Here is a 17,566-nt window from a genome sequence, read left to right as displayed (position 1 = left end):
TCTATATTGTTTATCATTTACTTATTGAGTTTTAAATTCAATATGACTTGTCAAATCAAATCAACTCCCAAAATCAACAAGATACAAAAGAGATCATGTCGAAATTTCATAACTCACATTGCCTAACCCTAATTGCAAGTGAGAGAGAACCTCGATCCCTCTTAGGTTTAGTTGCAACGCGAAAATTTCCCTCATTTTGCGATGAAATGCACTCCCATTTCTAAATCTACCCTTCGATGTTCCTATGTTGTGGGTTATTACAGCCTCTCCCCCTTAACAGAAACTTCGTCCCGAAGTTAAGATTGAGGTACCTGAATAGCTCGGGGTAGGATTTTCTGAGATCGTCGTCCTTCTCCCAAGTTGCTTCCCGATCAGGATGATGCTGCCATTGAATCTTGCAGTATTTGATCGCCCTATTCCATAGCTTCTTCCAATGCACTTCCAATATCTTCTCCGGTCTTTCGACATATATAGGTTAGGTCTGATTGCAGTTCTAATTCCTCATGTGACACAGGATCATCAGGTGCTTTTAAACACTTTCTGAATTGAGACACATGAAATACATTGTGAATCAAACTCAACTGTTTAGGTAGTTCTAGCTCAAAAGTTGTTCCTCTGTTCTGACTAAGTATCTTGAATGGTCCTATATACTGAGGCCTTTGTGGCGTTGGTCTGGCCGTCGTGGCGACCAGACTCCTCTAAACGTAGACGTACTTCCCCTCAAAAGGAAGGAACTACAAGAATCATCTCTGTGTCTCCACGTGCTCCACTCTCGATTACCTCTATCCTTAATAGCTCTATTATATATTGTCTAGCTATACCTTGCTTAGTTGTAGATCTTGTCATATAGCTAAATTCACATAGTTGCATATCTAGAGAATTTACCTTTGTGTCAAGCCAAAAGTGGTTAACACCTAATCACCCCCCTCTAGGTGCGGCATACGATCCTTTCAACAACACTCTGCACTTGGAGTCCCAACGATTGGTACACACAGAGTTGTTGCCATCAAGTAGCTTGGTTTTAACCTAGTGTTCTTGTCGTAGTTTGTTGCATTAAGTATTCTTACTGGAGTAGGAGTAGCTAGGTTTCATGCTGTAGTTTATTGCACTAAGTACTCATGCTGGAGTAGTAGTAGCTACGTTTAACTAAAACTGAATTAAATTTGTGAAACAAAAAGAAGTATATATGAAACAAAATTTTATTTGAGTTTTCTCATAATACTCCTAGGGTTAGGTAAAAAAGGAGTGTTCCAAATTAAATTTTTTAATCTCTCTCAAATACCATCATACTTGTAACCTATAGAGTAGAATATTTCCAAACACAATTTTGGGTACGTGGCAGCACTGACAATGTGGCTGCGGGGTTGTGTGATTGCCATTTGAAAAGCTCCTTTGGCACGAACTTTCTAATAAATAGTTGCTGCTACAAGTACTGCAATAACCCTGTTATTGATCGCATGAACGCAAACATGACAAGGTCACCCTACGGTGCTTGGGACAGTCGTGTATGATGGTGGAGATCCCTCCGGCGGAGTCTCCCCTCCAATATTCACTCGTTCTGTCTCTGTTTCTCTGTCTCGGTGTTTCTGCGATGCTCTCCTCTCAAGATGCATATTAGACCCTTTAAAATATAGTCGTTTTTAGGTAAAGTTGATGATCTGGAGATGAAGACGGACGATTGACGATGCTGGAAGAGGGAAAGAGGGTAGGGGTTGTGGCAACGGCACTTGGGCTCCCCATGCCTCATCTCTTGAGGTTCCAGTGCTCAAGCTCCTTCTCTTCGAGAAATATTGTGCCTCAAAAAACCCCTGATCAATTGAGTTCGTTTATGTCCCTGAAAGTTAAAAATACACAAAACACAGATTTCAAAAATAAGGGGGGACTTTGGAAAATCCCATAAATCAATATAAAACATGATTATAACCTTACATATGATGCAAATATGTGGGAATAAGAATCAATAAACTACAAAGTTCATGTATGCATTTTACATGCACCAACAAGCTGTAGGCATTAAGATAAATATTGTTATACAAATTATAGGGTGCCCAACACTCATTGATTTTGTGATTGTCGACATGCGTGCAGATCCAACAACACCTATAATCCTTGCTATACCCTTTTTAAGAACTGTTAAAGCTTTATGAGGGAAATGTGAGATTTGAATTACCCTCTCGGGAGCCTTTTGTTGTGCATTTTCCCAGGAAAAGGAAGAACAAGAAGTATGAAGATGAGATTATCACTTTGAAAGCCAACTATTTTGGAGTGGTACTTCCACTCGCCGGGCCCAAATGATCACCATCACGGTCGAGCTAAACGACCGAAAATAGAAGAGCTTTATGAGAGGCAACCCATGCAAATAAGTTTGCATGAATGTTTTAGTTTTAATTTGTTTTGTTTTTATTTAGAATAAAGAGTCTTCAAATGATCTTAAGGGAGAGAATAGAAAAATTTAAGTTGCTCCTAGTTATCAATTTTTTTTATGTGGACATATATTGAACAGTGCTATTTAACATTTTTCTGCTGCTTGGAGCACTTAACTGAATTCTCAAGTTGAAGAAAAAAAAGTTGCAAAGAAAATACCAATGTTTGTTGGGTTCAGAGAGTCTGGTGACTATCAATATGGCGAGGTCCCGTCGTACGGCCCGGCCATACCACTTCCAGAACCCGGCCGAGAAAATTAACATTTTTCTAGAAAACCATCAAAGTTTGGCGAGCACGCGTACAGCTGGATGACGCCGTACCGCGCGCCCGTACCAAGTCAAGAAACTAAGACACAAAAAACACAAAAAACATCAAAGAGTTCGGCGAGTGCTCGTACGACCGGACACCGCTATACCACGCGCCCATACCAACATCTCAACAGGGTCGGAACCCTAATTATAATATATCATAGATCAGGCTGGGCGGAGCGCGCCCATACCACGTGCCCGTACTGACACCACAACCACGATATGATCACATCAAGATGATGAACATGAGGAGCCGTACCTAGGCTCGTGCTACCGAGATCGCCTCCAGCTCCGCGCCGTGTCAGGACCCCATTTGCAGCAGGATTAGTTTAGGTTTCACTGTCTCTGGTCTTTCACATACTTTGTTCTCCAAGTACTCAAAAGAAGTTATCCATTCGTCAGATTTATACAAATCTAAAACATCTATTTATGGGACACATGTAATATAATTCAACTTAAACCATAATAAAGCGGAAATTTAATTCGGCCCATGGGTGCATATGCTCCCTCTACCAAAAAATCATATTTCAAAGTGTTGACAAATTCTGACAAAAACGTTTACATGTACATCTTCATAATATATGTAAGTTCGTCAAGTTTCACGAAAAACTAAAAATTTTGTGGTCTATGTAAAAAGAGAAAACTCATCTTATGTTATTTTTAGCACTGAGTTTTGTCTTTTTTACACATGTCACATGACAAGTTGATTTTTTATGAAACAATTTTGTGAGCATGTAGCACATGAAGCGTGAGAATTTTTTGTTCCAAATTTTTTGAAATTCCAAATATATGTAAGATGCATTTCAAAATAAAGGGAATATATGCTCCCATGTTCCAAAACACCACTCCCAACCGAGATAGCCACTGCCATATACTGTATTTTTTTCCGGGTAACATACTTTATATATCTAGCAATATACACAGCCGAAAGCCTGAAACAACATTGGCCGGGTTACACAGCAAACTAGAAAAGGAGAGCAATCTTTTTCTGGACTCCGGAGAAGGAGTAGGACCGGCACATCACAAGTTCTTACGAGCTCGTTCGTAGCACGCTTTGGCGCATGCAACACCTGCCGTCGGCAGCCGGAGGCCGAGTCCACGCGTCCGGTCGACGCCGCCGCGTTGGCCTGGCTTCTAGAGCCGAGGCATGCTTCTCACGGCTCCATCCATCTCGACAACGACACCCCGATCGAGCCCGGTCACGCACGCACGTACGTACTACATATCTTCATTCTGAGGCAGCCAGGCAGGTCGCCCCCTGGTTTGGTCGACGTGACCTCTCTGCTTCGCTACTCTTAGTACTCCTACCACTACTTAACAATTGTCTTTGTCGATTAGTTGCTTCAGCTCTGCTTGATCCATATCCAAAGCCGTCAACAAGGAGGTAGAATGGTAGATATATATACACTTAACTAGATTTATGTTGCAAAGTCCTGGTCACAGGTCGTAACATATTATGCATTGAACTGAGACGCAGTTCACCAAAAAGTTAATTACGATGGATGATGGGAGCTGCTGGAAGAAGGTTCATGCAACAAGGCCACTTGATCCATGCTGAATCAGTCATGAACTCACCGGAAATTATCAAGTCTTATCAGCTTCCAGAAAGCCAACAGGTTTTGCCAATTGATCATTCAGTTGACTTTTGTTTTAGGTATGCTCTGCTCTCCTTTGTTTAACTTGTAACTGAAGGCCAATGGAGTTTTGGTGTGGTGGTTACAGGTTACTTGTCGAAACGATTAAGATTGATTACGGCCGGGTGTAACCTTCCTGAGTTTAAGAGGTCAATGCGGCGTCCATGGCCGTGTCCCTGTCCATGTAAACACGCACTTCTTTAACAGCCGCGTGTAGCTTGCAGTGTTAATCAGGGCACTACACGGCCACTAATGAGTAAAAACCAGCAAAGATCATACGCAACCACATTACTTTCCTTGATGGTGTATTGTGTGAACTCCTACAAGGTAGCTGTAGTTTTGCACTGCAAAAAAAGTTTGTTTTTCACTTTCACACCCAGACAAATATTGAAGTTGGAAACAAAATGGAAGAAGGAAAGTTTCTTTATATAGTTTTGACCAAGGGTCACAAGAAAGTCCGATCCCAGCTAGCCGTCGGATTTCTTTATCCGACGGCGAGAGTCAAACCACGGGCAAAGTAAAGTTTCGGTAACACCACGGCGCCACGCAAACGCTGGCTGCGCTTACCATATCAACACCCTCCACCAGCGCACAATTTCCCGTCCGGAGGCAGAGAACAAATCAAGCAATCAACCAAATGGCAATAATCGAAATGAACCTATCCTAAAAACCACCAAAACCTAAACCGCGCCGCCGCCGCCGATCAGACTGCTGCCAGAAGCATCGCCGTCCGCGCCCTCTTGGCCTCCGGCGGGCCGCTCTCGGCCTCGGAAGCCGCCGCGGGGAGGTTCAGGTCGAAGTCCCTGAGCAGCGCGGCCGCCTTGGCCTTGGCGGCCTCCTTGTCCTTGCCGCCGCCGAGGGCCTCGGCCGCGGCGGCCCCGCCCTCGTAGTGCAGGCGCTTGTGCCCGCCCAGCGCCTGGCCCGACGGGAACGTGCGGTCGCAGAGGGAGCACCGGTGCACCCTCGCCTCCGCGACGGCGCCGCCTGCGGAGGCCTCGTCGCCGCCGCCCGCGGGCGCCGATTGCGCAGGCGGTGCTGGCGGCTTCCGGTGGCTCGTCTTGTGGCCGCCGAGCGCCTGGTAGGACGCGTACACCTTGCCGCACACGGAGCACTCGTACCCGTGCGGCCTCCTCGGGGCGGCAACGCCCACGCCCTTGACGACGGCGAAGTCCTCGTCGGCGTCGCCGCGGACGCCGCGCGCCATCATGACGAGGCAGAGCGCGACGTACTCGTCGTCGGACTCGGCGCCGCCGCCGAAGCTGCCGCTCCCGGCGCCGCCACGGCGCTTGGTGCGGCGCCCGCCTCGAGCCCACGAGTCCATCCGCGGCGGGGACGCCGGCGGCGCGGGGGACTTGCGGGAGACCTCGTCGAGCGACATGGATCGGGACGGACGCTGGGTTGACCGGCGGAAGAGAAGAGAGGAGAAGAGGGGGAGGTGGACAAGTAGGAGAGTGGTGGGTGTGGGTGAGGGAGGCGTGGGCGGAGGCTGCCATATATAGTGGCTGTGGCTGTGGCTGGGGGAAGTGAGGGTAGTGCGGACTGCGGGGTGTGGCACTGTGGTGGTGATGGTCTCCTTCTGCTACGCAGGCGGCGGGGCGGCGAGCGGTAAGCGTGGCGAGAGGGGCCCAGCCGCGAGGCCGTGCGTGTGTGTGACTTGGTGGTCAAGTCATCATCGGGTGGATTTTGGAGATCTGACGGCTGGGGCGATGTTTGGGTCTGGGATCGTGTCATCCGGTGCGTTCGTGAGGGATAAGACGTGCGTTCGTTACGTACGACAAAGCCACAAAGGGCATGTATGTAGGAGTACATACATGCTTGTTCTTTTTGACGTACTTGGTATTCTTCCGACACGTCCCTGCTGCTTTCTGGGAAGATATGGGTGCATTGATGGAGGACAGATCCTCTCCGAGAAAAAGATTTAGTGCTCGCTGGATCTTTCCATTTAATTTGTCATAATCATAAATATACAAACGACCCAATAAAAGGATAAAAGTCACTTTACTATATATACATACATAGAAAATACACCTTTCCTGAAACGAAGCGCGGTACTCAAGTACCATACACATTTCACTACATCAGCAATTCTGAAGTACAAATTTGAAGGACTAGACGGCAATGTACGGGCCATAGGATTGAAACACGCATGAATAGGAAAACACATGAATCCCATAGGTCTCGATGTGCAAAACAAGGAATTGTAAAACACGTGAAAAGTACATAATGGTTATTTGGATGAAACAGATCCAACACACATGAAAAGAGACTCGATCCTATTCAGTTGAGTATAAATAGGAGGTTGGAGTGGATGTTTAAATTCTTATGGAACTGAGGCATAGAAATCTAATCCATATACCGCCATTCTTTTGCCAAATGCAATCCATAGGAAAAAATTCCTAAGGACTGAAATCCTACAAAAAATTGTATGAAATTCCTATAGTCCAAAGAGGCGCCCTGAACAAATACTTGTTTCTCTTTTCAAACTATATATGTCTGAGTTTTTTTTTCTTCACGAGACCAATAAGCATGGATGGAAGAGAACAGCAAACAAGATCAAATTTGATAGAACATAAATAGCGCGCCTCCCTTTTCGAACTATATCCATTCAAGATTGTTTTCCATTTTTAGACTGATACGCGTACCTGAACTGTTGAGTGAAAATTGAAGGGACAACGATAAAAAGGATCAAATTTATGATGGCTGATAAATACTTAATTTATTTCATTGGGACACAAATGCACATATATGCACTTTAGAAGAACAAAATTAGATGGAAGAGGTAACCATAACACGGTAAAATTTATAATGAATGCATGATAAATATGCCGACTCCCTAACAAGATACGCATAATTTAGTTTCTTTGTTTGAGACACAAATATGCGTGCCTCATCCAAGAAGCAAAATTGGATGGAACGGACAAGCATAAACACGAACAAATTTACCTTTTCTACTACACATAAGAATTATAAATTATAATCTTATTTTTTTCTTTGAGACCGGTATACGCATCTGGACTTGCAAAGGAAAAAAACAAAACTATAGAAAACTTGAGAGGATGATAAGCATGGGCGACAGCGCCACAAGCTAGAGCACTGGGCATGTAGTGAACACTCTGATCTCATGCTTGCCCCAAGCAAATGCCAAACCATTTGGACACCACGTCGACAGACGGCCGAACCAGCACCTGCCACTAGGCGACCGGCGGCAGGTGCCACGAGCCGGCGAGCGCGGCCCAGGGTGTTACCGGCGATCAACTACCACGACAGTGACAAAAGTCTCCGGCCGCGCCGAGCGCGTGTGGCAGTGACGTGGCAGTGTGGTAGTTGCTGCGGGAGAGCAGGCACGTTATTGGATGTGGGCGCTCCAGGTGCTGCATGGGAGGAGACACCTCACCTGCCACGAGAGCCTTCGCGCACGGGGCCGGGCCCGTCGATCCGCTGCCGAGCTCCACGACGTACGGCACCGTGGTAGTCTAACGACTCACAGTCGCAGAGCCGCTCTAGGCTGACGCAAACTTTGGGAATAATTTAGCTACAGCTAACCGGCCGACCATCGTTGTTTATCCGAATGACGGTAAATTGATATGAATTTCAGCTTTACTAAGGCAGAAAATATTGGAAGAAAGGTGGAAATTCTCCCTACCCGTTTATGTGAGCCGCTAGTTGTCGAATTGCAGCAGAAATATAAAATTACTATAGAAGAAGTTCGACGCAACGAAATTAACCGAACTATTTAAATAGCCAAGTATCAGGATGCGTGTACGGAAGTACGGCTTTCCTGCACTTGCACGACCTGGCAGCACTGCTTACTTTTCACTCGAACATGGACGCGAATTCCAAGGCAACAAAACAATATTGCCTGGGTAATGCTACCTAGTCGACCGCACGTGCAAGTAAATCTTCCAAATTAACGATCTGATATTGATCATCTTGGATCTGTTTCAATTATTTTTCAACGAGCCCGCCACAAACCTGCCATTCTTCCTACCGCTTTAAACTCAAAGATCTCGATCGAACTTCTCTTCCTTTTTTTGAGATTTCGATCCAACATTTCGATACCCAATAATCCAATAGTTTAACACCAGTATGTGATGACAAAACACCGCAGCACATGTACATATCCTCATGAACGAATGATCGTATCATAGACTGACTCATGTTTTGAGGATAATTTAGCTAGTTTAACACCACTATGTGATGACAAAACACCGCAGCACATGTACATATCCTCAGGAACGAATGATCGTATCATACGCTGATTCAAGCTTTGGGGATAATTTAGCTAGCCGGCCTACCAGCGTTGTCTATCCGTATGAGTGAAGGTTTTTCGTGACAAACAAATACAAATTAATATGAATTTAAGCTTTACGAAGCCACACAGTATTGGGAAGGAAGATCAAAATTCTTCCTAGACGTTTAAGTGAGCCACTAGTTGAAATTAGAGTAGATATCAAAGACTAGCTCCCAATGAAAAATAATCTCGACAATGTCGAATTCTAGGGGATATTAAATTAGCGAGACTACAAAGAACATTTAAATTTAAATAGCCAGGTATGTGTGTATAGGAGTACGATGTTCCTAGACTTCCACGGCCTGGTAAAACTGCTTACTTTTTTTTAACTCTAACAACAGAACAATGTTGCCTGGGTAATGCTACCTAGTCGACCACATGTGTGAGTAAATCTCCCACTAACGATCCGATATCGGTCATCTTGGATCTGTTTCAATTATTTTTCAACAAGCCCACCACAAACCTGCCATTCTACCAACCTCTTTGAACTCAAAAAGATCTCGATCAACCTTTTCGATACCCCATAATCCAATAATTTAACACTTAGTATGTGATGACAAAACACCGCAACACATGTACGTATCCTCACATCAACGAATGATCGTATCATAGGCTGACTCAAGCTTTGGGGATAATTTAGCTAGCCAGCCTACCAACGTTATCTTTCCAAATGAGTGAAGGTTTTTCGTGACACACACATAGAAATTAATACTGTATGAATTTAAGCTTTACAAAGAAAGAAAAAAATTCTTCCTAGACGTTTATGTGAGCTACTAATTGAAATTAAAGTAGAGATCAAAGACTAGCTCCCGATGAAAAATAATCTCGACAATGCCAAATTCTAGCATATTAAATTAGCGAGATCACAAAGAACATTTAAATTTAAATAGCGAGGTATCTGTGTATGGGAGTAAGGTGTTCCTGGACTTCCACAACCTGATAATACTGCTTACTTTTCACTCTAACAACAAAACAATGTTGCATGAGTAATGCTACCTAGTCGACCACATGCGTGAGTAAATCTCCCAAATTAACGATCCGGTATCGATCATCTTGGATCTGTTTCAATTATTTTTCAACAAGCCCGCCACAAACCTGCCATTCTACCAACCTCTTTGAACTCAAAAAGATCTTGATCCAACTTTCCGATACCCCATAATACAATATATAGTTTAACACTTAGTATGTGATGACAAAACACCGCAACACATGTACATATCCTCAGCATCGAATGATCGTATCATAGGCTGACTCAAGCTTTGGGGATAATTTAGCTAGCTGGTCTACCGACGTTGAATGAGTGAAGGTTTTTTGCACATAGAAATTAACGATCTGATATCGATCATCTTGAATCTGTTTCAATTATTTTTCAACAAGCACGCCACAAACCTTCCATTCTACCAACCTCTTTGAACTCAAAAAGATCTCGATCCAACTTTCCGATAACCCATAATACAATAGTTTAACACTTAGTATGTGATGACAAAACACCGCAGCACATGTACATATCCTCAGCAACGAATGATCGTATCATAGACTGACTCAAGCATTGGCGATAATTTAGCCAGCCGGTCTACCAGCATTGTCTTTCCGAATGAGTGAAGGTTTTTCGCACATACAAATTAATTTGAATTAAGCTTTACGAAGCCGCACAATGTTGGGAGGAAAGATCAAAATTCTTCCTAGACGTTTATGTGAGCTACAAGTTGAAATTAGAGTAGAGATCAAAGACTAGGCCCCGATGAAAAATAATCTCGACAATGCTGAATTCTAGCGGATATTAAATTAGTGAGACTACAAAGAACATTTAAATTTAAATAGCCAGGTATGTGTGTACGGGAGTTCGGTGTTCCTGGGCTTCCACGACCTGGTAATGCTGCTTACTTTTCACTCTAACAACAGAACAATGTTGTCTGGGTAATGCTACCTAGTCGACTGCATGTGTAAGTAAATCTCCCAAATTAAGGATCCGATTCCCTTTATCAATTTTTTTATTAAGGATCCAATATCTGTCATCTTGGATCTGTTTAAATTATTTTTCAACGAGCCCACCACAAACCTGCCATTCTACCAAGCAGTTTAAACTCAAAAAGATCACGATCGAACTTTCCGATGCCCCATAATCCAATAATTTAACACTTCTTTTTCGAAAATAAATTAGTTTAACACTTGTTAGTATGTGGCAAAACACCGCAGCACATGTACATGTCCTCAGCAATGAATGCTCATAACATCGTATTAGTACTACACTAATTATCCCAGCTATGTCGCTGCCAGGTTAATCAACAGACAGAACATTTGCCCAATTTGAGAAGAAACGTGAAGCAACGTGTGGACAAACAAACAGACAGTAGGTACCAGCGAGCGGGTGACCGTACGTGCAGTGGCGTGCTCGTTTATAGTAGTAGAACGCGGCGACAGTAATGGCGAGGCCCAATTATTAGCTCTCAGTGATCACTTCGGGCAATAATATACTCCAGGCAGTATATCACACCACATAAGAAGATCTATATACGCAGACGTATATACTAGTGTACTTATTGATAGCTGCAGCTGTGCCACTCACTCTCGACGTGCGGATGTGGGGAACATCACAGAATGATACTGCTGTATAATGTACATATGCGGCATTGATAGAAAATGAGAAACAGCATGAGCTGTGGCCTCTCTTAATTACTAGCTTGGCGTCGATCCCACATATGTACAGGAGTACTCGACTACAAACGCTTAAGTAGGGCGCTTTGTTGGGGAGCAGATCCACAAGGTGCTCCCCTAATCGTCTCCGCGGAGAATAATCCCCACGAGTCGCTACTTATGCTGTCGAAATGATAAAACTATACCAGATTGTTTGATCCAGTGGGATATGTGTCATAAATGACCAGATTTCTTTCACTTCTTAAGAGGAAGCTACTGATGATTGGATTGGGGTCAACATTCCAGGGTGAACCCAGTTCAGAGATTACAATTTTGTCGAGAGACTACAACTTTGCATCTTTGGTGTAAATGGTAACTATAGTGATTTATCCTCGTGGGACTACAACTTTCTTCGGAGTGTTCATATGCTATACAACCGGACTGCTAGTATATCAGTAATCCTAACACTGACTGTATTACTGTAACGGAGCATAGGCCAGGTTCATATCAACAGAATCCACAGCTTCAGCCAAGACTAAGCACACGCGTCCCAATATACCCCCAGCGAGCCTCAGAACTAAAGCGGGAACAAGCAACCTGTTGAAGAAAACACACCTCACTCGGCAGTACTTCATCTCAAAGATGATGGCGACCCTACTGTGGCGGTGCAAGATTTGTCGCGCGCCTCGGCTTTACTTCCAAGTCGTTGACATCGCGGATAAAGATCTTATCAGGCGGATGGCTGCAAAATTCAAAGAAACGGTCAAATTGACAGTTCAGTGGTTTCCATCTTGAATGGCAGGCAAAATGTTCCAGGTTATAGCGAAACTTTGGTCTACTCTATATCTCCCTTTAGGTAAGTGTAACTGGATGCAACAGCGAGCAGACTGCCATCCCTGCTGAAAGACAGCGCAGCAATGCTAGTTTCGTGCTTGGGGTACTGCAATCGAAAACAGAGAAAAATTCAGATAGCCTGAGTTCTGCATTCCTGACACAGAATGATAACTAATTGTTCGACAGATAAATCGCGGGTCCAGAAGAACCTGAAACAACTTCTTTTTGCTTTCTCCATCCCAGGTGTATACAAATCCATCAGCTCCACCGGTGGCAAACGTTCCATAGCTGCATATATTAGATGAGGCCATTAAAGAAACTGCAGGTTCACAACAGTACGAGAGAGAGAAAGAGACGAGGGGCATTTTACCTTGGGTGAAATGTAATTGCATTGACAGGATATACAACTATTCGTCGGCCCTCATTCAATCGATGGCACTTGAAAGCATACCTGATGAGAATAAACGCTTAATGGAAAAGCATCTAGCTAGGTGCAAAGGTGGAACACAAGTGACCTGATGTAGAAAAGAAGACAATTACACAGCAACGACAGTACCATTATCTTCAGTAAAACTCCAATACAAGTGACCTTTTATCTTTTGCGACATAGATATACCTCTTAGAGAGACCAGCTGCAGTTTGATCAAAGAAATCCATTGCAACTCGTCCTTCCACAGAACCCAAAGCAAATCCTACATAGAAGTTAAGACTAAACCTTAAATTATAAGACACTTTGCTGAATGTACTGATAAATGTTAAGCCCAGAAAGGCTGTGTGCATCACTCATGCACAGGCCGGGGCTCCGTTCGCCTTTTCAAAAAAAAAAAGGTAAAATGATAAATGCACTTAGAGACTAGAGTTCATAACGATGATCATTATAGCTAGTTTGCGCATGAATATCCCAAAGTCCATTTATTTTTTGTTGCTTACTTCAGTAATGTTGTGACTTCAGTACACGCCATTGTCTATGAATTACATTTTATGTGTGGAATTAAACTTATACAAGGCTAGAGCCCTAAACAAGTCTAAGAAACTATCCATTAATTTTATTACTGTGTATAATTACACTACCATGCCAAGTGAATCTGAACATCAGATATGAGAAGGTAAAAAAACTACAAAGTGTGGTTAGATACGCCATAGAACAATTAAGATCCCATTGATGTGGATATCAATTAAGGACATCAACCATTAACCCACAAGGACCAAATAGAAATATATGAGGCGCCCATAGTCAAACCAGCAGTGGTGCACTGGAGTTAAGAAACTAATTGAGATCACTTGAAAAAATCTCATTCTTAATAGTACTGCAAACCATTTTTTACAGCAAATATACTTATAACATAGTGACAGAAATGCTGCTGGCATTATAAAATTCTCAAAAGATATTTTAAATTCAGACTGTGCTGTGAATCTTCATTATGAGATAGATATTTTCTTAAGCTCTACTACAGGAAAACAATACTCCCTCCGATCCAAAATAAGTGTTGGAGCTTTAGTTCAAATTTGAACTAAATCCCCGGCACTTATTACGGATCGGAGGAAGTATCTTGAAGGAGATTAACATGCTAAATGTTAACGAGAATTAAGGAGACTGTAGAAAGTCATGCTTTCGAATAAATTTGTGTATGCTGATGGTATAGAGAATTTCAAACTTCCAAACCAGTTGACCAGTTACTGCACTTTCAATAGTTGAATCAAGATCACAACTCACATATACTCCACACCTTTGAACAATTCAAAGTAAAAAAAAATCAGAAAATATACAATCATAGGATAAAGTGATAATAATTTACAAGTATCATGTAGATTAAGAAGAAGCAATGGAGCTAAATGATAATCTATACAAAAGAGTTTGAAAAAACCTATCCATCTACTGAAATAACCTGCATTCAAATGATGATCACATGGTTGCATGAAATTTCAAGCAATTTATCTATTGCATGCATATGCATGAACACAAAGATAATAGGAACAACAACCATTTACAAATTTATTACAAGCTTCAAGAAGCAGTACATGTTAACAGTTTCACGGTGCCTTTCCAAATGAACAAGAAGGATCTCAATATCAAAGAAAGTAAACTTATATCATCTTAGCACATCTTTTGTGTATTATAAAAATAACAAAAGGAAGGTTCAAACCATGCAAATAGTATTTAGCAGGAATATAGAATATTGCATGTTAGCAGAATTATAATAACAAAGTCTTACCAGTTCCATTTGGATAACACTCAACACAGCGTGTTTGATAACTCAGGAAAGACATCCTTTGCTGCTCAGGCTCAGACATACGGCGCAAATCATAAACATTCACATGCCTTCCTGCTGTCGCAACAACCAACTTATATCCTGCTAATGAAAGTGAGTATACACGTTCAGGTTGGTTATGTGTCCCAATAAGTGCATGCTCTTGCGGCCCATTAACACCTCTTGGATCCCAGCACTTTATAGTCTTATCCCAGCTGCCAGTGATAACTTGCCCTGACATAAGACATATTACAAGCATTGATGTTTCACATTATTCTTAAGAAGTGACAAATTATCTGGAAAAGACTTAATTAGTGAATTATGATTGTACGGGAAATGCAAGGTCCACTTGTAAGTGAGATATTTTAACTAATATATCCGATTTACTGAATTTTTCATACATACTATAAGTGTCTGAGCCCCCTAATAGGGCAAAATATTCACCTAACCTTTTGGTATCATGCTACCTCATGCATCTAGTAATCTATATATCTGATTACAAAATGAAATAGTATAAGACATGAGCTTATCGGTTCCAAGTTTTTTTGGGGGTCAAATGCAATACAACTGTAGATTTTAGTACCATAACCGTAGAAGATCACATGATTTGGATGTTTCGAGTGATGTAGGACTTGTAAGCTCATGGTATAGTTCACGCGACAAAAGTTAAATTGTTTTAGATAAACGCAGTAAACTTCAAATCATTGCAGCCTACATAAGAACTTCTGAATTCTTAATGCCATATTTCACCATTCCCTTGCATAGTATCATAAAGTCGCATGTCTGTTGGTAAAGGCCAAGCCAATCAGATAGCTATCATCCTAAGAGTTTCAATATTCATTCAATAGATATCATCTAGGCTCTTTCAGCCTCTCATATGGCATTTGGGTTTTCTGGAACAACTACTGAATGATGGGCAGATGAAGAATGTAGGAATTGAGCAACAAATACAAAAGGTGGATATCATAAGCAAGTACATGGAATGGATATTTATCGAACACTCAATCTATAAGGACAAGTGAAATAGACAAAAAGGAATTCAACTATTGTCGTGCGGTGACTGAAGACTAGTTTTTCATGATTATGTTATTTGTCGCCAGGAAGTACTAAAGGATGAACTCAACTAGCAAAGCAGTACAATCTGCGACAAGTATTTAGGGCAGGAGGGACTAGTATAAGACATGAACTTATCAGTTCCAAGTATTTTTTTGGTCAAATGCAACACAGCTGTAGATTTTAGTAGCATAAATATAAAAGATCACAGGATTTCAATGTTTCCAGCGCCGTAGGACTTGTAAACTCACAACATTGTTCACGGCTTCACGCGACAAAAGTTAAATTGATTTAAATAAACGCAAGAAACATCAAATCTTTGCAACCTACATAATAACCTGTGAATTCTTAATGCCATATATCACTATTGTCTTGCACAGTATTCATGTAATTGCATAATTTGCATGTCTATTGGTAAAGACCAAGCCAACCAGATAGCCCTCTTAAGATTTTCAATATCCATTCAATAGATGTCATCTAGGCTTTTGCAGCTTCTCACATGGGATTTGGGTGTTGGTGAACAACTATTGAATGAGGGGCAGGTGAACAATGTAGGGAATTGAGCGACAAATACAAAAGGTGGATCATAAGCAAGTACATGGAACTGATATTTATCGAATACTACATCTGTAAGGATAAGTGAAATACACAAAAAGAATTCAACTATTGTTGAACGGTGACTGAAGACTAGTTTTACATGAAGCTAATTATGATAGTCTTACCCCAGCACCAGGAACAAATAAATGATGAACTCAACTAGCAAAGCAGTACAGTTGAACTATTGCAATTTGTGGTCAGACTGACAAGGTTATTGACTTAATTAACCCATCTCTAGGAACAGGAAACATGGATTCAGTAAACTAGCAATGTTATTCAGAAACTGAAGTTTGACAACACAGTAGCACTTCTCGGCAAAAGCAATTAAGCAAGTACCTTGGTCGTAGGAGTACTCCACACAGGACACTGGACCAACATGGCTTCCCAAGCGATAACTGCTATCAGCAATAAACGCCAGCCTGCAGTATATAGACAACAAAACAGTTCCCCAAACATACGTGCTATCAGTTGCGCTTCAATTTCTATGAAATTGAAATTTAAATCGAGTTAATAATGCTGCGGGAAATTGGGTCCAAAATCCACTACTCCCTATCGACCCACTTTAACATCACAAATGCGCATATGCAAATCTCTATCTCTACTCGGGACTCGGGAGTCGGGGTGCGAAAGCTCTATTGCGTCCCCAATCGTTCAATCTCGGAATCTCTCCAGGAAATCACAAATCAAACGGGACGGGAAAGTAAACAGGCGATCGCGCGGTGTCATCACCTTCGCACGACGTGGTCGGCGGAGGCGCTGAACCCCGAGTCGTCGTCGTGGAAGCAGCAGTCCAGCACGGGGCCCTTGTGCGTGAACACCACCCCCACCGGCTCGTTGGCCCGAGCGTCGTAGAGCCGCACCGTCTGGAAGGAGCGAACGCGCGCGCACGCGCAACCAAGCCCCAATCGAACCCAACGGGTCAAACTCGGGGAGCTAGGGTTTCGTTTCCTCGAAGAAGCAGGAGGCCCGCGCGCGAGGATGGGGACTCACCTTCTCCCAGGAGGAGACGAGGAGGCGGTCGCTGCTCCTCGAGAAGCGGAGGTTGGAGACCCCGTCCTTTGGCGGGTGCGCCAGCTCCCTGCCCATCTCGATGCGGCGGCCGCCGCCACCGTCGACCGGCGGCGGGCCGGTGGCGGGCGCGCTCATGGCGGGGTGCGTCCACCGGAGGAGGCGGTGGTTATCCTGGCCGCCTAGGCTGCTGCGTTTCGCGGTAGGAGGACTAGGATGCGGAGGGGATCGAAATTTTTCGAATTGGCAACGAGCGAGCCGTGGAGCAGAGAGCGGGGTTATAAAAGGAGGAGGGTTTCGGGAATGGTCCGAGCATCACTGTCGTCTCCGTCTTATGGGCCAGCCAGCTTTACCATTCATTGGGCTTCAAATCTATATTGGGTGTATGGTCCGACGATTTGGCTAGTTCGCCAAAACTGTTGGGCTCAGCAAATTGGATTCAGGCTCGTTTCGAATGAAGGAGCTCAGTACAACTTTTTTTTCTCTGATTGTCAGGAAATTATCAAAGCTTCGAAGATGGAATGCAGGCCTGGT

At 43.1% G+C, this 17,566-nt stretch overlaps 2 protein-coding genes across 2 annotated transcripts; both read right to left on the bottom strand.

Moving 5' to 3' along the window:
• Nucleotides 1-4,773: 4,773 nt before the first annotated feature.
• LOC124670119 (zinc finger protein 1-like) lies at nt 4,774-5,810 on the bottom strand. The gene has a single exon (XM_047206624.1). The coding sequence runs from the start codon at nt 5,742-5,744 to the stop codon at nt 5,070-5,072; it is 675 nt and encodes a 224-aa protein (XP_047062580.1). The 5' UTR covers nt 5,745-5,810; the 3' UTR covers nt 4,774-5,069.
• A 2,056-nt stretch (nt 5,811-7,866) lies between these two features.
• On the bottom strand, nt 7,867-17,110 carry LOC124672841 (mitotic checkpoint protein BUB3.2-like). The gene is made up of 10 exons (XM_047209006.1): nt 17,015-17,110; nt 16,754-16,887; nt 16,361-16,443; nt 14,339-14,608; nt 12,742-12,817; nt 12,496-12,576; nt 12,335-12,413; nt 12,131-12,231; nt 11,975-12,033; nt 7,867-7,898 (listed from the first exon to the last, which is right to left on the bottom strand). The coding sequence occupies exons 1-10, from the start codon at nt 17,108-17,110 to the stop codon at nt 7,867-7,869; spliced, it is 1,011 nt and encodes a 336-aa protein (XP_047064962.1).
• Nucleotides 17,111-17,566: the final 456 nt, after the last annotated feature.

This window comes from Lolium rigidum, chromosome 7, assembly GCF_022539505.1.
Source record: "Lolium rigidum isolate FL_2022 chromosome 7, APGP_CSIRO_Lrig_0.1, whole genome shotgun sequence".
Classification (NCBI taxonomy): domain Eukaryota; kingdom Viridiplantae; phylum Streptophyta; class Magnoliopsida; order Poales; family Poaceae; genus Lolium; species Lolium rigidum.
The sequence above is the reverse complement of the archived record's forward strand: the minus strand, read 5'-3'. Positions and strand labels throughout refer to the sequence as shown.

Bases quoted from the DNA above. Each gene is read 5' to 3' on its own strand.
- LOC124670119 (XM_047206624.1), bottom strand. From the start codon at position 5,744: ATGTCGCTCGACGAGGTCTCCCGCAAGTCCCCCGCGCCGCCGGCGTCC.
- LOC124672841 (XM_047209006.1), bottom strand. From the start codon at position 17,110: ATGGGCAGGGAGCTGGCGCACCCGCCAAAGGACGGGGTCTCCAACCTC. The intron at 12,414-12,495 runs GTAAAATGCCCC...TAATATATGCAG, and splicing joins GCAATTACATTTCACCCAAG to CTATGGAACGTTTGCCACCG. The intron at 12,034-12,130 runs GTAGACCAAAGT...TGAATTTTGCAG, and splicing joins TACCTAAAGGGAGATATAGA to CCATCCGCCTGATAAGATCT.